Source organism: Anser cygnoides, chromosome 3 (assembly GCF_040182565.1).
Source record: "Anser cygnoides isolate HZ-2024a breed goose chromosome 3, Taihu_goose_T2T_genome, whole genome shotgun sequence".
NCBI classification, from domain to species: domain Eukaryota; kingdom Metazoa; phylum Chordata; class Aves; order Anseriformes; family Anatidae; genus Anser; species Anser cygnoides.
In genome coordinates this window covers 60,977,273-61,003,267 of record NC_089875.1, presented here as the reverse complement: position 1 = coordinate 61,003,267, position 25,995 = coordinate 60,977,273, and the positions used below count along the sequence as shown (strand labels likewise).

Below are 25,995 nucleotides of genomic sequence, written 5' to 3'. Positions count from 1 at the left end.
GTGGTTCAGTGTGTGACAGACTGACATCTACCTTACCTCCCACCGGACTGTAGGCTGTTTGGAGTATGGATAAACCTTTCAGGGCATGTGAGGAAATGTCTCATTTGAGAATTGGAATGGGTCTTAAGTATGAGATAGGCAGAGCTTTTCTGGAAGTGATTCCATCTAGGACCTTCTGTTAAAATCACAGCCAGTTTGTGAACGAGCTCTAAAAAGTTACTTTCTGCATTTCGTCCTTTGTCACCACTTTCGTCTTTCAGGAATACCTCTGTTCAAAACTGGCTCAGCAAATAACTTCTCCTTCCCTTCCATGTTCATACTTAGAAAACTCTTCTTCTTTGAGGAAAATCCAAGTTTACGTCAGGTTGAAGTACATTTGCGAGCATGCTTTTGGAAATGGGCAACAAACTGCTTAGCTATGATAAGGATTCCCAGAAGTGCATCTTTTAAGTAGAGAGGAAAAGTTGCTGTCAAAAAATTATGAAGCTAGGAAGGAGTTTTGATGATTGTACATTCAAATGCCTAAATTTCAGTTGCTCTACCTTAAAATTATAGATCAAGATTTAAAATATTTCTTTTATGCTCAAATCCCATAAAATGGTTTCAATAAACTGCAAATAATTTCTTCAAATTAAGTTACTTATAGTATTTGCCATGTATTATTAGCTGTGATTTCTATTCAAACTTAACTATATTGCAATGACTTCATAGGGCAGTTTAAATTTTATTTTGCAAGCTCTTTCCCAGTCTTTCTTCAAATACTTATTTATCCATGGATATACAAGGCAAAACTCTGTTAGCTAGAGATTTTTCTCCTCATTATTATCTTATTGAGCTTATCAAGTTCTGATGTTTTGGATACAGCCATAAAAGATAATTTTCTATACTGCCTGGCAGTAGAGAAATCAGAACAGCACCTAATATATAATTCTCATCTACATCACTAATCTCTTTTCAGGTAAAAACTTCACTGAACATGTCAGAATTCCCTTAAAGGCTTCTACCGAAGGGATTTTTTTCACCTTGCGTGCGTTGCATGGTCTTTCTTTCAGAGATTACTTTACTGTTTCTGCCTCTTGGATAGCATTCAAAAGGTATATTAAATGTAATTGTTTCTCCACCACTGATTTCAACACTCATTATCTATAGAGGAAGAGGAGCATGTCCTGGGAAGTGTTTGCTTTACAATGACTTCAAGCACCCTGTTGCTCCCAAAAGGCAGTGTTGTCCCTGGAACACTGAAAAAGCCCATGAGCTTTTCAGACTTGGACAGGATGAAAAAGTCTTTTGTTCTGTGGGTGCATCTTCTGAAACATTCAATGTCTCTTTTTCTAGTCAAAATAAAAAGCAGTAGATTTTCTTTTTTTTCTTTTTTTCTTTTTTTTTGACAAAAACTAGATCATTAGAGTAGCAAGATAACAGTATATCAGTACCATTGTAACTGTAACATTCCACAAGTGGTGACTCATGGAAACAAGCCTTCAAACCTTCACCACAACTTTTATACTGATCTTAAATGTACTGCCTAGTAGAGTAATACCTAACTAGGATTATCACCTTTTTCCAACACCAGCTGAATATCCTCTGGCACCCAGGATATAAGAAAAATTGTATTAAACTCTTCTTACTCTTAAATTCTGACATTCTATTTTTCTTTATTTTCTGTGCCATAAATTTTCCATCCTAATGCTGGGGGTTGTTACCTTAGGTTAAGGTTACAACACATCCCAAGCAATCCCCATCTCACAAAAAGATATTAACTGTGTTTGTCCTGTTTTGGTCTCCTGTTCTTGGTGTCTGGAATTATTTAGCAGTAAAGAGAATGAGTTGAGACTTTTTTGCTTTTCTTTCAGGCCTTAGCCGATAACATTTCACAAATAACAATGAAAACTGGAGTTCTGTCATTAGGTTTGAAAGGTACATATATTGGGATGCTGTTGTGATTCAATCTTCTCAATAAATTTGCACATCTCAGTCTACAAGACATAAGCCTCTATGTCTAAATCAAGAAAGAATGTATGTAGGAATTAGCACTATGTTCAGTATCAGTCTCTGTCAGCCACTTTCCTCAGCACTGATGATACTTCACAGAGTTTTGGTCTCATCTTCTGCCTAACCAAAGAAAAGAATGATAACTTAGTCCTGTTCAGCATATGCTTGCAGAATACCTGACTGCACAAATTTTTTTTTCAGCATTCTTCCTTGTTATTCTCCTGTATCACCTTCTTTTTCTCCATAATTATATTATCAAAACTTCATCTCATTGAGGATTTCAACCTGAAACTACTCTCATGTTGTGTTGCCAAATACATGCTGGACGTTAGGTCAGTTTTCCCTTTTTAAAAGGCAAAGCATTCAGGGAAAGCTCTTAGGTTTGCCTCCAACTGGAATCTGTAAGGTATTAGTAGGAAGTGTCTCCTTGGCTAAGTCTGCAAGGAGTCTACTCTTAAACTACTCTGGTGAAATGCCAGAGCTTAAACAGTGACGTTTGTTGATCAATGTCCTCAACTCTGAGATGTGCAAAGCTCCTGCCTGGAGCACTAGTCACACCCTCACTGGTTTTCATGACACTTCTGAGTTCTCCAGACACCATGCTGCCTTTGAACAGCAAACCTTTAGACTGAGATGCCAAACACTTCCTTCCACTAAATAGTGGTTAATGGAGAACATTGACTGTATTCTCCACCAGTGAAAATTTTACCTATGAAGCAAATTAACTGCAACTTTCTCTATGGATATAGTGAATTATTTGTATATGTGAACAACTGTTACAACTGTATTTATAGAGAACATACCTCAAGGGACAGCAGCTGTAGGCAGGTAACCTTTCTCTGCTATTATATTTTCATTAATAGCAAATCATTGTCATGATATACTATTTCTGAACCGTGCAGCTCTTCTTTGTTATATACAAACTAAGAATATTGAAGTTTCTGTTTTCAAAAATTCAATTTTTCTCTAAATGAGAAAGACATCAACAAACATCTATTTAAGTTCAGATCAATTTCTGATATTAGATGGATTGTTATTCATAAGATTTTGCAACTACTTTTTTCATTGCTGTATATAGCAGTGCTTCCTTTATGCTAAATATATTATTCATAACATTTTTTTCTTATTTTTAAAACAAAATTCAGTTTTGACAAAAGAAATTCCATGTATCTGTTAATTTTTCACAATTTTTGTTTTCTAGGAACAAGCTTTTTTCATGCTTTCAAACTTTTACTCTTTATGACTTCTCACATCATGTTCATTCTATCACATTCATATCTATACTTTCATTAGAGACAGTTCATTCTAGCTATAAATATAACATACTAATGTAGGTATCTTTACAGATTTCAGTAATTGCACAGAATTTCTTATGAACAGTCCCCACTCTTAACTTTAAAAACTGTGATATCTATAGTCAGTAAGAATGAGTATTCAGGCATCCTTGATGTTTTTTCAGGGTAGAAGGTGAGATGTTTAACACTATAAGATAAGAGCAATTAAGGAGAATGGGAGCTGGGTAAAAGAAGTGCTTTTCAGAATTTGCATCAATTTTTATTGACACTATTCACAGAAAACAAGCTAACTGGTGCAATTCTGTTAATTAAGGGGTGGTAAATCCAGTGTGAATTTAGCCTCTCTTTTGTGTCATATTAGCTACCATCTACAGCTGACTCCATCTTAAACTCATGAAGGAGTCATAAATCCTTCTCCTTTGCAGCACCTGGCAATGCAGGGAGGCTTCTCTCTGTTGACCCTTGCTGTAACTCTCAGTGTAATTCTACACTGTATTCCACCTTGGAAGCTGGCTGTGAGGTACCACTCTCTGACCAGCTAAAACCACTTTGGCTTGCATGAGTCTCTGCCAACGGAAATTGCGCAAAGGATTTAAAAATAGGAGTCAGCCATCTCCTGTAGAGTCATCCAGACATGCTCGCTGGTTTTAAAGCACAGAAGTCATATCATTATAGCACGGGTAACAAGAAATAACAGAGAAGGCTGCCTTACTTGAGTATTAATGAAACGAGGGAGGAGAGTTCAAACCTTATGGATTGCATACATTCAGATCAGATTTGGACCAGTCTCATGTTCCTGTGCTGCACAAGTGCTCAAAGTGCTTCCTGTTTGCAAGTGGCAATGGCAGCAACAGGCCAGCTGAGAGACTAAGCTAGCTAGAGAGCTAAGACTTAGCTCTCTTAGCTAGAGAGCTAAGACTGAGAGAGCCAAATGGCCTAAGTGGGAGATATGCTGGGATTATAACTATGTGCCTACTTAGGCTCTCACGATTCAAAAGCCAGAGACCAGCTCTCTGCAATTCCAGCACTTTTAATGCATTCGAGCTAATGTAGAGAAGGTAAAATGGAGCTTTAAATTGTATGCTTTTTTTCTTTCCTGGAGGGAATGGTTAAGGTAATCGATTTTTGTCTCCCACCTCTCACAGTTCTCCAGGGAGGAGCAGGGCTTGCTGCTCCTTAATGGGCATAGATTTTTCTTGCTGGTCTCTCTCAAAGCTGTCAGACAGAAGTGTGTGGTCAGTGGACCGTGATGCTCCTCTAAGACTTCCTCCCAGCTGTCTGTAACAGTAGCAATATTGTGCCCTGGTGAACAGCCACTATTCATGCTAGATGCTCTGGCTCTCCCTGATTGCTGTGAGCACACAGTAAATTCCTCCACACATGTGCACAAGTATCACTGTAATAGTCACCTGTAAGGATTGCTACAATTCAGATAAGTATTACTTCCCTTAACAGTGCTGTTTTCACACACATTTCCTAAGCAGTCTCCTTGGGAGCTTAAACTGTCCAGAGACAGCACTGAGCTGAAATCCATGTCGCTGCCTGTGTGTATGAATGCAGTATCTATGTGAGGCAGCAATATGCAATAGAAAACAGCAGCAACTCGTAATCCATCTGTAAAAGGTAGTCTTACACAGGGGCCCTCAACACAGTTTATACTGAGAAATGACTTAATTAATTGCAAGGCTGAGCTCTCTAAATGTCTGCAGCCACAGTGCAAAAGCTGCCAGATAATAACAAGGTAGGAACCCAGAGTTTGATCTCCTGTTCAGTCTCCACTTCTGTGCCTGGCTCCCTTCCTACTGGCATGTGCCATACAGTGCTCGACAAACATTACTTTGCAAACATTATGTAGGTGGGCCTCACAACGTCTCAGTGAGGTAATTAAACACACAAACCTCACGTTGCGAATGGGGAACTTGGCTTTCTTGCCAGGCTTGTGGGTAGAAGCAGTCTCCCAATATTTCAGAATGTTTCATAGTCCATTAGTATGAAATGGTTGATGGGAAATGTTTCTTCTAAGATTTGCTGACTCCATCTTCTCTGGGAGTAAAACCGGTTTTCTGGCAGCCTTTGAGATATCAGTGTTTTGGTATGAAGCTTATTGGTGTTCTTTGTTAGTTTTCTCTGCAGGAGGTGAGGTAAGACAGTTAATTTCCTTTTGCCAAGTGACAGATCTTTGTTCTCAAGTCCCCCAGGTGTCAGATGTGAGATACAGGTTGCCAAGATTCAAAAGTATGGTTGGACTACATTTTTGTAGACAGTTAGGAAAAACTTCAGAGGATACTTTTGGACTGCTGCACCTTGGCTGCTCTAGCTACAGAGGGCAGAGAACTTTTTAATAACTGCTCTCCTTTAAAAAGGAAGAAAAACAAACAAACAAAAAAAAGCCATGAATTTGCACTCTCCTGGTTTTGGTAAAGGTTGTTGGAGAACTTAGATTCCTAACAACATACTTTCCCCATTATCTCTCTCACGGGTATTTCACAAGTAGTCCTTGCACACTCCTGATTTTCCCTTTAAAAATACCATATTAATCCTTTATGTAGCTATCTGGTGGGTGGAGACATCCATGTCCTGGCCACTTGTGGTGAAGGTCAACAGAGTAGACAAGGTTGTGGTATTTTGTGTTTGTTTTGTGGAAACGTTCAGGAACAAAATTGTAAAATATTTATTTTATGTATTGTTTCAAGTATTATGCAAAACCAATATAAGTAAGTTGAAAGAAACATCAACATTTCTGATTTTATATATCAAAGGACAGGAAATTTTCCATCCTTGATTTTCCATTTGGGTTTTAGTGATTTACTCTTTTGAAATCCCCTGCTTTAGTATGATATAATGTGTGAAGGATAAGCAGGATGACATTGAACTTAAGCTTTGTTTGATTCAAGTCAAACCCCTCATATTTATCACACCATTGTAAGGTGACATCCGTGGACTTCCAAAGATATCACAGCCTAAACACTTTTTGATACTGGATTAACATCCTTTCCACAGGAGAGATACAATTTTAATCTTTTCCAGGCTTCTGTGTTTTTACAATAGGCTTTTTTTAATCCTTTCTATATAGTCTCCAGATAAAAATAAACATTAAGTCTAGTAATGTTGGATCACCAGGTTGAGAAAAAAGGTGAGTTTAAGGCAGAGGTTTCCCTCATGAAGAAGTATAGCGCTTGGAAAAACAATGCATCTCAAAATACTGACTAGTCTGGCCCATGTCATATTTAAAGATGCTGCTGTTAGTAAGCACTGGCAGAGCACTTCAGTACTCGTTAAACATCTAATGCCCGGTAGAGGTGAACAGTCTTAAATGAGGGGCTATTTCATCACAGTAATGTTGAGAATGCCACCAATGTGTGATGATTTTGATTTTTGATGGACATTCAGTGATGTTATTTAACCTGTTATTTAACTTGCCTGTGTTTAAAACAGCAGAAGACAGTAGTTATATTTAATGATGATGGTTTAGGAGTTAGGGGTTGTGTGGAAAGCCAACTTTCTGCTCTTCAGGAAGGCAGGCTGAGCCTTGCTTGGGATCTGTGCTGATGATGCTGACCTGTCTGCATGTGGGGGATGCAGAGTGTTTTCCACATCAGTCCCTTTGGCAGTTACTGGCTGTGGAAGCTGGAATTTCTAAGCAACACTAGCCCAGTGTCAGTAGACATCCTAGTTCAGATGCAGCATGACTCCCCGTGGCCAAAGAAGGCTGTCTGTCATCTAGATTAATTTAACGATGCCTGGAAACAGAGCTATTCAAAGAGCCAACTTCTTATGTTACAGAATTTAGATTTCTGGCAAACAAATTTTTCATTTACAGAATCTAATATTTCAGTGGATGTTTCCCAATGCGCTGAGGAAGGCTGCTCTCATTGGTGAAATACCACACTGAATTAAAAAAACAAAAACAACAAAAAAAAAAAAGATAACTTTGTCATACTTTTCTTGCATTACTTAGTCTTACTTAGAGATTTTTTTAACTTAAGAATTTGTTGTTTGCTGATTTGGTGATTCTTACAATTAGAAACTCTTTTGATTAATTTTTTTTTTTTTTTTTATCAAGTCTGATCATGCAGAAACAGACATTTCACTGGGGTGAAACACTTCTATGTTTCCCCTTGAATGGAAGTACTGAGAAAGCAAATTCCATCTCTATACTCATCCATACTTATCTGGAAGTCCAGTTAGCTTCATGTAAGATGAACGTGTCAATATTAAACACAGAACAGATGATCTGATAAGCAGAGCTGGCAATACTCAGTCTATTCTTTAAATGTATCACAGTTCCTGTTGCTGTCAATGTGTTATGCTGGCTGATACTCCAGGGATTCATCCAGTGGCTTTCAGATGGGGAGGGAGAAGCAGGGGGTGATCCAACTTTAGCTAAAGAATCCCTGTTGTTCCAGCCAGGATGTTTATACCCTCCAAAGACTGGAGACAAACAGAGCCTCTCATACACTCATCAATACCTTACATGTATGTGTTGAATTTACTTACATACAGGTCCAAAAGGAAAAACTAGATCGTCAACAAGCATAGGGCTGATTTAGTAACTGTAGTCTTATGTCAACAAGGTGCCTTATAGAAATAAAATCTTCACAGTGTTTCTGATCTAATGTGAAACATTTTCAAAATATCTCCCCTCAAAGATGATTTTTCTGGCCCAAATTGCTCAGTTGACTCAGGTGAAACTGCTCATCAGTTTGCATGATTAGTTCCTGTATTTACTCATCCATTACTCAACAAGATAAATGTAGTCATAATGTTAATGTAAGAAATAGTACACAGAATTAGAGGCAACTGGAATGTTACTCCCTCTTCTTCCAGTAGGTTGGTGACCTTTAGCAAGTTTGTGTAATCAGTCCTTTCCTCCGTTTCCCATCTGTAGAGTATCTAACTGTAAATCTTTGCCTGCCTCAAGGGTGAAGTTAAATAATGTTGCAAAAAATAATTAACATAAAAATTAAAAGAACTAAGAAATAAAAATTAAATTCACAAACACAACGAATGTTTGCCACATGCAGAAAACTGTTAAAACTTGTTATGCTTTTTGTATCAGCCTCATCATGAGACTTGCTGCAGTCACATCATTCAGCAGGTTAGCATTGTATGGCCAGCATTCAGATAATAGAAATGTATCTGCATGCATAATACAGATGTGTCTGAACCACAAGAGTTTAGATCCAAATGCAACTTTCCTGTGTTTTCACATAAACAGGAGGTACTTCAAAACCTCTTTTAATTGGGAGCAAACACATTTTCACTGCAAAGGTTGTTTGCACTGAATAGTATTTTCACCTTGGTTATTAATCAGCATCACGTGGCATAAAATGAATAGTACCTTTCAGAAAAATAGTCAGCCAATATAATTAGATATGACCTTATTATTTATGTATCATGTAAATTCTATTTCAAAAGAATTTTTGTAAATGCTAGGAAAATCATTTAAACAAAGTTTCTAATTGCTAGTGTAAAAAGCTTCATTGTGCGTGCTCTTTCTTCCTAAAATGAGATAGATGTACCACTTGCAATATGTGCAGTTTTATCAGATTCACGCGGCTCAGATACATTGCAATATATGGGAAATCGTGACTCATTTGTTAAAAATGACAAGTGTCATATGTAAACACTACAGATACATAATAATGTATTAATGTTTTAAAAAGAGAACTTTTACTAAGAGGTGCTTTCAGATTCTGACATGAAAAGTGCTTCTGCTCCTTTCTCTTGATCACTGCACTTGACAATTTTTAAATGTACCACTGTACCTCACAAAGTAGAATTCACTCAGCAGTCTTTACCCCCTACAGGTTTTAGCTGTCTTTTTCTACTTTATTATAATCATTACATGTTAAACACAAAAGTGTGTTACAAAGTAAAATATGAAAAGTGGAAACATTATTTTCCCTACTGTTTTATCATTGTGTGAGAAAATAACAGGATTTAACTGTAACTTCAGAAAAGATAGTCTGTTTACTGTGGGGGGAAAAAAAAAAAAAAACTGTATTTTGCTTTAGTTTGCCTTTAGTTTGTGGTCCTCACAGCTGTACTGCACAATTCACATTATACTCCTCCAATGTGGTCAAATAGACCTAATAGCTATGACCAGAGGAGTATTAAAGACTTATTTTTAATTCCTTCACAAAAATGCTATGAATCCAGAGTTGTTAAAAAAAGCCATGCTGGCCTTGTTCACTATGACAAGTACCTCTATGACCCAACCTTCTAGATGTCCCATGGTGACAGCATTCAAAGTTCCCTGTAACATTTCTGATCTGCCAGTCCTGTTGCTGTCTTGTGGCAACTGGGAGAACTTTTCATCTGTCGTGCAAATCCAGCTTATGTCATTCAGGATTAACACTGATTTTAGGGTACAAATGTACAACAGTTGTTAATGCCCACAGAGTCAGCTAAATCCTTCTAATTATAATTGATTAAAAGTTAGGCATCTAGTCTTTCTCTGTAATCAGGTGGGCTGAATCAATCTCTAGGAATTTCCATTTCTCTTTCTTTATGAACTTAAAAATCTTAGATCATTTTCCTCAAGTGAGATTCAAAAGAAGTCCACCATAGTTTTAAACACAATGCAGATATTGTTCAGGAGTTTTACAGAATGCACATCCTAATTAATTTACAGAAATAACTAGGCAGGACATTCAGTATCTTAGCATTTGTCAAAAAAATATATGAGAGTGAAATATTTTCTTGAAGCCTATCGTGTAAAAATTGGGAAATCAAGCAAAAGCTTGAAAAACAATAACTCTTGGGAACTGTTTTTCAATCCCACCTTCTTTAACATAAATACATAATAACAGTCACACTTAAATAGTACAAGACAAAAACAAACACATCCAAAAATAAAATCCTTTGACAAGAAAACACTGCATAACACACCCAGTTTTACCCTTGAGGGACCAGATAAAAAACAAGCTAAATATGGCAGATATTAGTCACATTACTCAATACGCCTACTGCAACAAATTCAGACTTACAGTGATAAGATTGGTAAAAGACACTAAATAGAAATGATACTATGTGTATTAGTCAGAATCAAATTGGTTAACACTGAAAATCAAAGACATTGACTAGCTTGGTACAGACTAATAGGGGATATATGATAGAAACTGTACCAGTAAAATGTTCACCATGTTGGCATTGGCTGCTATGAGTGAAAGATACGAGCAAAATCTGGCCAAAACACAATGTAAGATTATTCCCATGAAATTCCAAGAAATATCCTCAGGAGTTTAGTCCTTTTCTTTTGCCAGCTAAAGGATAGGCATTGGATAAAATAGATTATAACCAGAATCTGTTGAGAGGCAAGAGAAAAGAGAAGCTTTGTGCAGCACTTGTAAAAATAAACCTGTTTTGAAGTGATGCTTTCACACATTAAAAAGAAAAAGAAAGGGGGGGGGGGAGAGAGAGAGAGAGAGAAGAGGAAAAAAAACTACTCTAAAAGAAAATTTGTGCTTCTGAGAATTATTTTCAGGGAGAAATTTTGTCTTTTTAATATTTCTCTGAAAGACTGCATCCTTGGAAACTCTGACTAATATGTCCAAAAGCCACGAATTTCCATGTATCTGGAAATATCTTCATAGTGCATATTGCAAAAGTATCTAAATGTTTCCTGATAATAATGGCTTTGTATGGCTCTGGATATGTTATAAATTGCACTTTGAAAGTTGTTGAAAATATGTTTGTAAAAATGCAGTTTCTTTTAATGCAGAAGATGCTCTTCCTTATTTATGACATTGTCTAATATGACAATTTTGAAATACAAATTTTTCTTGTCAAAACATCACAAGCTGTTTTTTAGCTCCATATGTTCTGCATGCAAAGATTAGCTGAACGCTGAGTGTACTTGAAGTTCTGAAGGTCATTTTTGCAGTGCTGAGGTTGCTTAGTTATATGAGTACTTCTAATAGATTGTTTTGACTGTAGAAGGATGTGTTGACAGGCTAAAATGCCACCACAGAGGCTCATTTTTACAGTATGTGTTTGGTCACATGCTGAACAGATGCCCACAAAATTTTGAGTTACGCCATTGGTACAGAACAATAGAAGATAGTTAATATGCAGTTGTATAAAATGTTTTCACTACTTATAGTGGCAAAAGAGTTTCAAATAGAGTATGAAGCAAAGGAGCTCAAAATGCTTCAGAAGGATGACCAAAATGAAATATGGGAGTATGGGTGTAAGTGGTTGGTGTTAAACTCAGGAGATACTGTCTGAAGTGAGGATTTCATGCTGTGACATGTTGATATCATCTATACAACTAATAAAGACAAGGCCCAAGGCCATTCTTAGGTTGCATCTCTTTTGCACAGCAGCTGTGCCTGGGTTTCCTTTGGACATCAAGAATGACAGAATTATAGTATCACAGATTGACAGAATTATAGTATCACAGGTTGACAAAATTATAGTATCACAGAATGTTTATGGTTGGTAGGGAACTTAAATATCATCTAGTTCCAAGTCCCCTGCCATGGACAGAGACATATTCTACTACACCAGGCTGGTCAAAGCTCCACCCAATCTGGTGTTCAGCACCTCCAGGGATGGGGTATCCCCAGCTTCTCTTGGCAACCTGTGCCAGTGCCACACCACCCTCGGAGTAAATAATTTCTTCCTAATATCTATACTAAATCTCCCCTCTTTTAGTTTAAAACCAATATCCCTATTCCCTGATAAATAGTCCCTCTCCAGCTTTCCTGTAGGCCCCCTTTAAGTACTGGAAGGCTGCTATGAGGTTTCCCTGGAGCCTTCTCTTCTCCAGGCTGTCCAACCCCAACTCCCTCAGCCTGTCTTCATAGAAGAGGTGCTCCAGCCCTCTGATCATCTTCATGGCCCTACTCTAGATCTTCTCTAACAAGTCGATGTCTTTCTTTTGCTGGGGGTCCCAGAGCTGAACACAGTACTCCTGGTTGCGTCTGACAAGAGAGGAATAGAGGGGGAGAATCACCTCCCTCAGCCTGCTGGCCACGCTTCATTTGATGCAGCCTAGGATAAGGTTGGCCTTCTGGGCTGCAAGTGCACATTGTCAGCTCATGTTCATTTTTTTGTCCACCAGTACACCCAAGTCCTTCTCCTCAGGGCTGTTCTCAATCCACTCATTGCCCAGACTGTATTCATGTTTGGGGTTGCATCATGTGATGAAATGGTATTGCAGAAAGAAGTTTGCTTGGACAAGTTTTACTTGCAAAGTCTCTCACTGATGGCAGGCATCAAACACAAAGCTACCACAGGGAAAGAGCAAGAAGAGAGAGAGAGAAAAGAAAGCAGAAATTTCACTTTCAATGAGACAAAAAATTTTGCATAGATAGCCATGCAACCCTACTACTTCAGGCAAATGCAGTGTGGTACACAGGTGAGGTTATCAGCAAAGTAGTTTCCCATCTTCTCCCTATAAGTGCTCTGTTTTCACTCCTCCAGGTGGCTGCTTCACTAGACTTTCAACATACGTGTTTTGAGATTTATTTGATCTATTTAACAGTCTGACGAGAATCTTCAGGCAGTTATTTGCTTCTTGGAAAGAGTGGTATGTCAGGCAGTACTTCTGAGGCTTTGACCCTTCCTTTGATCCAGTACATCAGTGGGAAAAATATGAGAAATGCATGTGTTGAAGTGGAGACCTAAATTCTCAGAAATGAATTCTATATTTTCCTCCCATTACATATTTCAATGGAAAGTGAAAGCTAAAATGGCAGTGACCATAGAAAACAGCTAGGAGAACAGCCTAGCTCTGCAACTCCTAGGAGGAGGAAAGATAATTATGTGGTCCAGAAAATGTTTAGGTACAGAGAACTTTGATGTTTCACATCAGAGCAACAATAAATAGAGACAACGAATTTGCCTTCTCCCTAGTATCGGTATTTTCCACCCCATCTTCCCTCCCACTTAGAACTGTTTTCATGGTGGGAGGATCCATTACGTAATCTACAGATGTTTTACATTCTTTAAAATATAAACTCGAAAATGAACAATAATACAAAATCATCCCACGAGGGCAAAATCTAGGCTGCTCTTTAACATTTCTTGGATGATGGTACCCCCTCAGAACAGGCCTACAAGTTATGCCTTGCCTGTTAATGCACACTCAACTGTGTCTTACTGCTCATTAAAACCCAACATTGTTATTGCTTAATAATTCTAGATTTGGCTCACAATGCCCAAGTTATAAAAACTTCAAAATAAGGATGCCATATTGAAACACTGACAGATTCTCAGGGGGGTCAGGGCTACTGGTGCCTCCCTAATGAAGTCACACACTGTTAAACATTTTTTTCCTGAACTGAAGAAGAAAACAAAGCAGTTAAACCGCTGTACCAATTTTCCAGCAACATTAATCCATTTCAAACCACTCCTAACCATAGTAAATCACAGGTTTGTGAGAAAATGAACTGCCTAAAGGTTTGCTTCAGGCTATTTAGCCCACAAACAAGTTGCTGACTATTGGCAACAGTGGTTGGTTGGAAATTATTGCTCAATTTAGTTATAACTACTTCTATTTACTTCTAATTACTTGTTTTTTGTAATTACTTCTTTTTGTGTCTTCTGTTTGCACTCGCTGAGGGTCTACACCACGGTAAATTCCAGAATAAAATGTATTGCCAAGGTGCTGCTGGATATTGACACTGACAGTGTTGAAAGGTTATTTAAGCAATGTGTTTAACTTCCTGGAGGGAAGTGAGTGAAACCTTGTCTTTCACTGGGAAAACTTGGAAGGGGAAAAACTCTCAGAACAAGATTGCCCAGGCATAGTCGTTTTACTCTGCAGAAATTCATCCAGATGTTAAAAGGTCCTGAATTTTCAGTGTAAGTATGCCTCAATTCTGATACAAAATAGGGAAGCTGGAACCTTACCCATGAAATAAGGTAAACCTGCAATATAATAATGGTAGTAATGTGTAGAGCAGCAAATGTAGTATTCTGGCTGCTAATAGTATTTGAAAGACAGTTGTCAGTATGCTGTGATTGTGCCATATTTGTAAATGGGTGGGCATACATGCAGTATATACCAGTTCAAGATAAGCATTCTTTTTTCAGCCCCATTTAGTGCAACAATTAACTTGCTAAATGCAGGTCTACATTTTCAGGTAAATATAAGATGTGATCTATAATCATTATGAGAACTGTTAATAAGCTCCAAGGAGGTAGTATGCAAAAAATTACAGGGTTTTTTTTTATCAGTCTTGGGTAATTTCATTGGCTGAAATATTCTAGTGTTGTTCACTGCCGATGGAAATGTTTATATATGCAATTTTCAAGATGTGTTCATTATACATATATTTTCATGTAAGAAAGGCTAACTAAAGTTCTTGAAGAACTCAGGGATGGAAATTCAAGGTCAGATGAACAGGGTGAGCTTTTTGCAACCATTCACTCCAGAGAAAATCGACAAAATGTGGACCTGTTAAATTTAAAATAAGGTGTGATGTAGAGAAAAGTAGCTGTTGTCTCTAAACAAGTAAAAGCAGTGACTTCATTGCCTTGGCTAAGACCAGCATAGGTAATGGCTAAGGTTTCAGCAAAATTCAGAAGTATTTGGTGTGTAAGTGCATCTCAAGAACATGCAGAGTATCGGAAAGGAATTTACTTGTTTTACTTAAACATTAGTTTTAATCTCTACCAGAGATTGTCACAAGGCTTTCATCAGAGGGGAGGTGACTGAGGAAAGTCTGCAGGCAGGGCAGATCACCCATGTCAGCCTGCTGTGGTGGGTCCTGTACTTTCTTTTGCTCCTGTCAGAGGGGGGACACTGAGATGGAAATACCACAAGCTTAACAAGGCGTTGGAATTCATAGTGTTCCTACACCCTGATATTGCATCAGCACTCAGGATGAATCCACCTTAAATCTGCTTCCAGGCAGCCTGAAGCTGAAGGTCATGAGGACTGACTCCTAACGAAATATTGCCCTTAATTTTCAGCAACCGGTTGTTTTTATAAAATATTGCTAAAATTTTTGAAGCATTGCTGCATTTCACACTAACAGACTTTAGATGTATAAATCATTAAGTAATTAGAATGGTGCTTTTACATACTAGAGGAATTTATTCAAGTACTTTTTAAAGGAGATGGGGAAAGGAATGCAATAGCAAAACAGAAATATGAATAAAAGTAGCACTGTTTTTTTTCTTCTGAGATCTTCCAGTTTTTGATATAAGCACAGAAGCTCTTTGCTTTGCCTTAATATTTTTTTTTAATCAGATGTGTTTGTGAGTATATCTTTTAATTCTGATTTCATAAATTATATGTGGTACTCTGAGAAGACAGAAAAAGCTCTTTTACCAAACAATGTTGTTATGTAGAATACAGTTCCTTCCACTATTGGTAACAGCAAACCATATTAACTAAAAGTTACTTTTAAAAAAGAAATCAAATGAATTCTTGAAAAATACTGGACTTAAAATCAATGTCTAATTAACACATAGTCAGAGATATAGTAATCCCTGTCACTTGCAAAAAGATTATCCACTGATTACTGTCATGTTTGGCTGATGATGTATATTAAGTGCCTAATTTTATTGCAATGTAGGAAGAGACACATATGTTGAACACCATATTCAGGACATGATGAACAGAACAGAGTGAAGAAGCCTGTAAACATTATTCCTACTTGAATAACCTTTTAACTGATGAAGCTGGCTTTTCAAAACTTGGTTGTCTGTAGCTTAAAAAGGTCAAATTGTTCATATTCAAATTTCATGCCAAAAAAGAATTATTACATTTTTAAAACACTATACACTCTAAAATTACTAAAATAGTTAAATGTTAATTATATGCATTTAATAAGTAGAAAATTAACATGCCACTTATTGCAATTCTAATGACAAACATTTCAGATCTCTACTTGCTGAATTTTGTCATAGGCGAGCCTGTTCATTTATTTCAATTTCTTGATTTGCGTCTCTCGGCTTAGAATGTGTAATGCACTAATTTAACACACAGATAGAAGTTGAATTTAATGACTTCAAAAACTTCTTTTTTTTTTTTTTTTTGCTAGAAATCATTTTTTTCACAGCATAAAAAAAAACCTAAGGGCATACGCTGTCTGGGTATATGCACTCTTTATTGCTACATATCTCAAGTACTCAAATGCAGGTGGTGTGACCCCAGGCATGCTGGAAATGGAAACCCAACCTATGAATGATCACATAATACTGGAAAAGTAATATGAGATACATAGCTACATTAGCACAACTGACTAGGGTAGATTTTCCATCCACTCTTGGCGTGAGCGTTTTTTTCTACCAGTTGTGTCCTACTTTTCTGCAGTTTTGCTTACACTCCTTTGGCATAGAATTCCTGCAGAAGACTTCCTATATTCATTTGTAGTCCACATAATGTCCTGCAAAGAGGTCATCTTGCCTGAGAGATCCCTCCTCCAGCAGTCTTTCAATACAGAAGATTGGCCTGTGTAACATGGTATTTCCTTTTTCCAACAGGTGGTACTGGGCCATCAGAGCCAAGCAGGCTGGCTTCAAGCCTTCTAATTTACCTCATCAAAGGAACTGAGTTCATTTCAATTTTTTTTATATTTTTTTTTCTGAATATCACATCTTTTCATCCCTGTTCTCTGACTGCAACTATTTCATTTTTCTCTTTTTGTTTTTTTTTAAGCTCTGTATTTAGCAGCTCCAAGCTGCTCTTTTTACCATCTCAGTTTACCACTTTTCAGCTTATGTAACAGATTCTGCAGCAGGGTGTGTATCTTATCTCAGGAAAGGGGGTTGAGTGTAGAAAATCCATTAATTTATTTTCTTATCTAAACGTAAGTACTTTCTCACATGTATAATGAATTCAAGGCTGCAATCCTGTGTGGAAATGCATCCATGTTACTGAAAATACTATGCTGAAAATACTAACTAAAAGGGGGAAAAAAGCAACCCACAGTCTAGTCCAGAATTCAGTGATTCAAGAGCTATGAAGCTGTAATGAAGATTTGGAGGGGTTGATTTTACTTGTATTTACCTATTTCTTTGTTAAGAAAAAAAAAAATTTTGATCACTTCCAAACACAGCAGTATTTCAATTTTCAGCAATAAATCCTCCCTCACAAGAATATATGTCATTGTACTTCAGGGGAAGTGAAAGCTGGTGGTATTATTTACAGCATGGAAACTGCTGTAAAAACAGCAGTCCAACATCCAGGGCTACTTATAACAGGACCAGTCTCACCATTGCTGTAACAGTCCTAACCATGAAGTCCACACTGAGATTTAAAAATTCCCCCACTTTGAGATCATTTAGATCCAAGAATATGGTTTATCATATTTTAGAGAGGAAAATCTTGCAACTCGAATGACGTTCAGTTATAGGTCAGTTCTATGAATCCATCCGCATCAAACATTTCAGTGTTGAATGTTGTTCAGTGTTGAAATGAAGTTCAGAGGTTGCTCTTCTGTTTGAGTTTACTGCTCTTACTGCTCTTACTAACTGGATAATATATTTCATGTTTACAGCTCACCACTGATACTCTTACTTATGCAAACTGGGTAAGGAAAACCGATACTTTCTTCCAGACCTGATTGATATGAGTATCAAAACTGCTGCCTTATAAGCAGTAGCTTTGCAGAATCACAGGATCACAGAAGCTGTTCTAGGAGCTGTTTGGCCAGACTTTAGAAGGGAGGTCATATTTCTCTCTCATCTTCCCCTAACAGATATATATGGTGATCTACATGCATGCAATAGGTCTGATATGTCCAGAATTATTCTTCCTTTACTTTCGGACTGATTGAAATTAAAAAGTAGAATAACCAGCATCTAATGTCAAATTCCTACTCCTGCTCTGGTGGATCCACTGCTGACTCTGTAGACAACTTAGAAGCTTACAGAGGAGAACGAGCCGCTGCTTTAGTCCCAGTTTGGAAATGAATAGGGAGTGGAGAGACTCTTGGCCTCATCTCTCAGTACCATCCCAGCATACAAGCAGGTGGAACAAACCCAACCCAGAAAGGGAAGTGAGCTGGGCCAGGAAGAAGCTTATCCAACCCTGGCAGGAATTCATAACAGCGGTGACACAGTCTCAGTTTAATCCTGAAAATTAAATCCTGAAGTCATTCCTTACCCTCTCATTCATGGAAAACATTTGGTAACAGCAAAAATGCCCCAAAATCTCTATTTTTCAGATGAACAAAAATGAGCTCCTACTGCAATTCTGTGCCACTTTACACACCCAAGATCCAAACAAATCTTTTTCAGATGCTGTGAGCAGTTTAGTAACAGCTTATTTTTAATCCCATTTATGCACACCTATGAGCTTTCATTGGCATCTGAAATACAATTTCTGCAGATATTTTTTCTTGTGATATTTCTAGCTGCAGCGAAAGGAGTGAAAAATCTCTTAGTGTAGTTGTTTTTGCATGATTTTCAGCCAATTGTGTGGATTGCAGGGGTTAATGGAATTCAGATAAGCCTATGAACTTTTATACACTTATCTGAATCTTACTTGCAAAGTTTTCAAAGTTCATCCATCATCATAACAGATCCTGTGGGATGTTAGTGGACTCTGTGGAACATTAGCTGTTTTCCCAGTTTCCTAATACTAAGACTAAGTATTGCTAGATATTGTAAGACACCATTTACCAGCCTGAAATGTGATGTTTATGTAAATATGTCTGGAACATACAATACATCTGAGGGACTAAATCAAAAATAATTACAAATTTTGAAAGAGCGGCTTAAATTCAGGGCTGAGAAGGACAGTGAATTTTGAAGCGCTTTCTTAAATCTATGTTTGTCAAAATATACTGATGGTCATGAAGAAGACACTGGGAGATTTCTGTGAAAAAAAAAAAAAAAAGCCCATATCTTAACACTCTTCCTTGAAGAATAAAAAGCAAATTTCTTTGTCTCCTGAGAGGGAGCCAGTATAACAGCATTTGTAAAATTAACTTTGAAATGCTGGATGCTATTTCTCTTTTGCAATCTTTCAGTAGTATGCTCTCCCACCTGGGAAGGTTAGTACAGATGTCTCTTTTCTCTTTTTAGATGTACTGATATATGAAGAGACTGTGCGTAGGAGATGGGCCTTTGTTTGTTTGTTTGTATTTATTTCAGTATGAGGGAGGTGAAGGTGATTTTAAAAATAGCGAGTTCCAAATGTGTTATTCACCTATGAAGCTGTTGTTGTGTTACAACTTCTTTGAATCCCCGGGTTTTTTTACTTACCTGATTCTTTGTAGCTTTTAATATCTGCTGTAAATGACACTTTTTTTAACCAAAAAAAAAAAAAAAAAAAGGATGGGAGTAACCATTTCATCTTACAGAAAACAGAAAAGCATAGGTGCAGAAAAGCAGAAACTATGTAGGAATTAAGAAAGAAAAGAAGAGGAATGGAAATGGGTATTTCTCAGTGATTTTCCCAAACTTGCATCACTGTTCTTTTATTCCCACTTGGTTATAGGTGCTAAAAGCATAAATATGTAGATAAACAAGTATGGACCACTTTTACCTATAGAATATGAGGCTGTCCTATATGAGTAGAATATATAGAGAGAGAAAATATAGTATACCTGTAGAATATAAGGCTAATATAATAATATAATATAATATAATATATAAGGCTAATATTAAACCTATCACAAACTTTGGGTGTAGTGATAAAAAAAAAATGAACCTTTTTTTTTGGAGAGCCTGAGGCAACCACTCCTGAACTGAGTGGGTTCTGTAAACTGACTTTAATCGGAGCTGGATCAGACCCATGAGCCACATCAATTATATTCCTGCTGGCAGCTAAACTGACATATCTGTCTGAATAAAAGACTCAAAAATGATGCCTCATTTTTGAAAACAACCAAACTTTTTATATTCTGACCCTAAATCTAAAGATGTTCCTTCATTGGATTTGTATTGGGACAGAACATCAGCCCTGATCAGATATATCTACACCTGTGAACATTATTTTTTATTGACAAAACACATTAGCATAGAACCACAAATTATTTGTACTTTACAAAAATTGGTTTTACTCATAGGTGTTACAGAGAGCTCAAATTCAGCAAAATGACAGCAAAATGATTTTCCTTAATTTTAAGAGCTGTGTTTTTAAAATAAACTCATTTTACAGAAATACAACTTGTTGAAGTTCAGCTTGGCTGAAGAGATGGTCTCTGACAGGAGGGGTTAAGGAATGGACACTGGAGTGGACATTGGACTAACCATAGGCAAAGCAGCAGTATGGAGTGGAATCCTAAACTTAACTGTTTATACACTGAAAGGCTGTGGCTTCATGCTCCTGTCCCTGCTAGTGGCAGATCTGATATACAGGTGATTCACTGCCCTGATCTGCTTGTTCTCATCAATTGCCCATGACAGAGATTGCCACTCCCTCTACCCTTCTATCATTTCAGTCCTTCACAAAATGATGCTCTGAATCATGGTTAGGAAATGACTGCATTTTTAAAGCTGGCCAAAATAAAAGATACATTTCTGTTTTGTTTTGTTTTCGCTGGATCATTTCACAGCTCATGGTTAGGGTGCAGCCATGTGACGACTAAATCAGGGGGCTGCAATACCAACCAGTGGTAAATGAGGGCCTCCTGCATACTTTGGTCCAATGCTAGCAAATAGTAACACAGATGAGGCAGTTTAAGCCATAGGTACCTGGTGAATACCTGGTGAATGCCCTAGAATACAGAGTTGACCCATCTTTATCTGTTAACAATGTCCATTTTTCCTCTAACTTTTACTACTTGAAATTATTCTGATTTTAGCATTTTATCATCATGTCTCTGAGCATTTCTAGTGCCAAACATAGAGAGATGTATCAGAGGATGAGGATTTAACTAAACATATATTAACTAAATCTTTTTTTTTTTTTTCCAGAGGTGCGGAGAAATCTCATTTGATAGTCCTGATCAGAATGCCAAATGTGTTCGCATGCTAGGTAAGAGTCTTTTTTCCTCTTGATAATAAGAAGTGTGTGGAAATATGTTTACTTGGAGATTTCCCCTCAAAAGTACATGATAAGTGTTGTGGCATTTATATAGCTAATCCACATGTAGTCCTCATTAATTTATACTTTACAGGCAATTTTCTATTACTTAAAGTATATATATATATATATTCCAGTAGTGCCCATCTACGTAGATGAAAATACAGCAATACCACACTATAATTGTGACCTCTGATATACTCAAGCCCAGAACTCATATTAAAAAGCTGAAAATCTCTGTAATAGAGCCAGATTTTTTAAATCACCCTGGGGATAATGTGAACTTTTGTAGACTGCACAGCTTTAATATAATGGAGCATTTATGTGCTTTTAAAAAGAGTATTAATTTCACAAATGTATATCAAATTCTCTAGGTCAGGTCTTCAGCTGCATCAATCAGCAAAATTCCCATCATTGTGATTTTACGGATTTGCGCTGGTATAGCACTTTGCCCATCATTTGTAAAAATTAATATTGAGCAGAAGTGTCTATTCTTTGGAAACAATACTGGTATGTTGGACTTGATGATCCTTATGGGTCCCTTCCAACTCAGGATATTCTATGATTCTATGATTCTATGTTCTGCTATGCTTCATTAATTTCTGTGACCAATTTTAGTGTATTTGCTTGTTTCATCTACAATGGTAGCACCGAAGCATTAACAGCACCATTAGTATCACAGCAAAAGTCAGCAGCAAGTGTCTAAAAAACTAAAATATAATTTTTTGCTCAGAAAAAAATAAAATCATGGAACATTCGCAGGATTAGACTTTAAATTCTGAAGACCTTTCACCTGCTAGGGCTGAGATAAATATATGTGGTAAATTAGAGTATTTACAGTTAAAAACACAATGACTGAAATAGTCACAATTATAAAAACTGCAACTGGTAATGTCTGGGAATGTAATTCCCATCTGGGTGCATAGCTGTGTTCTGTAATAACAGATTATGTGGTTTGTTGTTTATATTCATTAAATCCTATTGTCACAATAGACTATAATTGCTGCAGAGGAAATCTGTCATTCTTATAGTGCACAGATCCCAACAGATGAACTGACACAATGGACTGTAATGATCTGTTACATCAGTGATCCATGGTTAGAGGTTCTTAATGGCACAAGCTGACAGAAAAGATACACTTGTGATCCTTTATCATGCCAATTATAATCTACTGCTAAAATACTGTTGAGTGCGTAATACTGTAGCTCTAAGGAAGCTATATACATGCAAATGTTATTAACCATTAGAAGAAAAAAAAATGAAGGAAAAAAAAAAAGAGAGAGAGATCAAGAAGAAAAAAAAAATTGCCTACAGATGAAAGTCTTCACGAGTTGGTTTGTTATTTGGTTCGGCATTTTTATAACAACTTGGTCTGAAACTGGGGAGTTTGTCCTTACTGCAAATTATTCTTTAGGAAGAGTGAACAGAACATGACCTTGTTTCCAATAGAAATATTCTTATCTATGTCATTTAGTATGTACATGTGCAAGAATAAGAATTTATACTTTATAGGGAAACTGCTAGGAATGTAAAATGACTCTAAGGGGTTATACTAAAGGTGGGACTAGCTAGTGGGACTTTCTCAGAGGTGATATCTCTTGTATTTTAAAGTATTTCTCCTGCTAATTTTATGCATCAGTGTCTAATAAATTAAGGACCTTAGTATCCAATATAATACAGGATATTCTATTTCATCCCAAGGTATCCCAAATCATGTATAGAGCTGAGGTTATTCTAAGAGCAAGGGAATACCCGACAACTGGCTCTGTAAGAGGTATGGGAAGTAAAAACTAAATTTGCTCTGAGGGCAGCTGCTGGAAACTAACTTCGCTGTCTTGATTTGCCAGAGAAATGCGTGTGGTTCTGGTAGTGTCACAAAGCCAGAGGGCTCCCATGCTGATACCTCTCCTCAACTCTGTGAGGAAGAGCATGAGCCAGAAAACCTAAAAGACCTCAGACAATGTGTTGAGTGCGTCATGTAGTATCCAATTTCAGATTTTACAGGGGAATTGAATTTCCAAGAGAATGAAAGAAAAATTTTGTCACTGATCAACACAAAGCTGACATTATAATATCTGTGGGTATAACTAATGAACAAAGCACAACATGCCTTCAGAGAGGGGTATCTTTGTTGACTGCATGGTCTTTGAAATGTGCTGAAATCGTCATGCTGTCATTTACTGCAACAGCGACACAGTACTGAAAAAAATCTAGAAGGGCATGTCCCAGCAGCTGCAAGAGGATAATTATTTTGTACGAAAAGAAAGACAGGAATCTGGAGCACTGACTATATTTCTTCAGGGATCTTTGACACAAGACCAGTCCATACTTGCAACCGTATATTATTAAGCAGTATTCTAGAATGGTGATAGCTGTTTTTGTCAGAAAAGGTCTATATCTGGTTTACACTACTATTTCTGAATTTGCTTCAAATTTAAAGATATTTGGAATAACACTAGGCATGATTCCAAATTCCTTGAGATTATGGTTTGACATGGGTTATGTGATTGAGGTTCTTCTTCCATAAAGGCTGAGGAAGAGAGGTTTTCAGTGAAAGTCTTATTCTATTCGTATCTTCTCACTGGAAAATGGGAAATAATAGATGAAGAAATGCCTAAATGCTTACAATGGCTACAGTGAAAGCAGATAAATTTTCAGTGGACTGAACTGATATTGCTTCACCTGAGGTTAAGAGCAAAATAATCACTTTAATGTCTTGTCTTTTAGTATTGGAGTGATGGATATTTATAATCCAAGTGTGAAAAATGACTTGAACAAATAAATTAAATGATCGCTTTAATTCCTACTTCCTGATGATAATGACTACATGTTATGCCCTGGATATATTTGTTATCAATGTAATACAAATGTTTGTATCAATGTAATTACAAAAACTCAAGTATTTAAAGAATATGATGTACTCCCCTTTACACTTTATATGGTGTATGTTTCTTTACACTTCTGCATGATGTACTAGTTAAAGCAATACAACTTTTGTAACTGTTGCAGAAGAAAGTTGGTCAGTGGCCCATCTTAGCATTTTGAAGACCTAAACTAGCAGATCCTAAACTATCACAGATTTCTGGGTTTTGGCATTGGTAAAGTCTTTACATTTCCCTGTATTTCCATTGCCATTTAAAAAAAAAAAAAAAAAAAAAGAGAAGTGTTTCCTCCCTTCTTGGGAACAGAAAGGATAAATTTATAAGTGTAATGAAAAACCGAAGGACTAGAGCAATATAGTTCAGAAGAATACCATAATTGTGGTGTCAGAAGTTTCCCTTGAAGCTCTGAGTCTCTCCAGAGTCTCCAGTAACTCATCAGCATTTCCAATTAAAGGTAGAAAATCTGCACCATTCTGCTAAAATTGGAGTGGTTATCAAGTTAGTGAGGTTGCTTTACCATGACAAAATTGCTAGATAATTCTGAAATGGATGTTAAAAATCTTTTGCTTTATTCTGCATTCTGGAAGTTAGAACCCTGTGCTCCTCATGCCTCTTACTTGTAATGATTTTGATTTTATTTTTTTAATGGTAATTGGCAAATAAACAAATAAATAAATAAATAAATGGGAAAATAGCAGGATATTCTCTATGTGGTTATTAGTTCAGATATTCATACTGTGAAGGGCAGAAGGGAACTATTCCTCTCCCTGGAGGGCCCACTGTTGTTTTCAATGGCACAACCTGCAGTAAATTTTTCCCATATGTAGACAAACATTTTCTGGGCTCAGGCATGACCCAATGACGTATCATGCAGAGATAATTGGGTTAGTTTTCTGTGAAAATTGCTGGTTGGATGCCTAAGCTAATTAACTCTGATGAGAAGAATTGCATACTAGTTTGGAAGAATCCAAAGTTAAGGCAACTTAACTTTGTCAGTCTCTAGGATTGGTACAGAAGGACACTGCTCATTCTGAAATATTTTAGAATGATGAAACTTACATTGTGGTGTCTATGTGAAACTTGTCTTACAGTGTCTGTGGTAATTTTGCATTTTGCTCTTAGTCCTGCTGTACTCTGTCCTTTTTTGCTCTAATGCCATGCCTCTTTTAGAGTGGTGTCAAAACTTAGGACAAGAAGCATGTATCCCAGAAATAATCATTGGGAAAGATTGTCTGAGAGATTTCTGAGAGATAAACATGATTTTCAAATTGCCTGGCCTTCTAACCTATGGATTCATAGCCTACAGAGGTGGTCAGCTATCATACTTGCCTGCAAAACATCCATTTTTATGATACAGAAGAAAAAATGTAGGTCACATGGCTCTCCCAGAGCATAGTGGTCACCTCAGTCAAAGTCAGTTTGTCACTGATACATGACAGTATATTAACCACTCCAACTTAGTAATCTATTTTTTAACTACTCGTATTCTCATATTTCCATTTTGTGTAAATGTCTGCAAACTAGTAGACAAACTTCAGTGTATAAACAAATACCAGTTTATATAAAATAGACAGTTATCTTTATATTTGCTATATAGAAAATAGGCAGGTGCACTCATAATAACACAAAATTACATCATCCCATCAGTTTTAACTCATTCACCCTTACCGATGGCAATGGAGAAAGTGGGATGGAGAATAAAAGCATAACGAGCACGTTACTCTAGTGAACAGTCACCCACTACCAAATCTGGTCTTTGCTTCTCGCTGAAACACTGGGTAGATTTTGAAGAGGTCATGTCTCTTGCTAGTCAACTCTGCTGTCTACAGCAGGTTTTCCAGGGGAAATGTGAATTGCTGTCCTTAAGGAGCTAGTTATTAAGATGAAC

The 25,995-nt window shown here is 37.0% G+C and overlaps 1 protein-coding gene across 3 annotated transcripts in view; it reads left to right on the top strand.

The window, feature by feature from the left end:
* The window catches only part of PDE7B (phosphodiesterase 7B), a 178,348-nt gene that overhangs the window by 39,618 nt on the left and 112,735 nt on the right, over positions 1 to 25,995 (top strand). For all 3 annotated transcript variants that reach the window (XM_013175498.3, XM_066994251.1, XM_013175500.3), the window contains one exon: positions 21,117 to 21,177. In XM_013175498.3, coding sequence (XP_013030952.1) covers positions 21,117 to 21,177 — 61 coding nt within the window. The remainder of the gene's footprint in view (positions 1 to 21,116; positions 21,178 to 25,995) is intronic.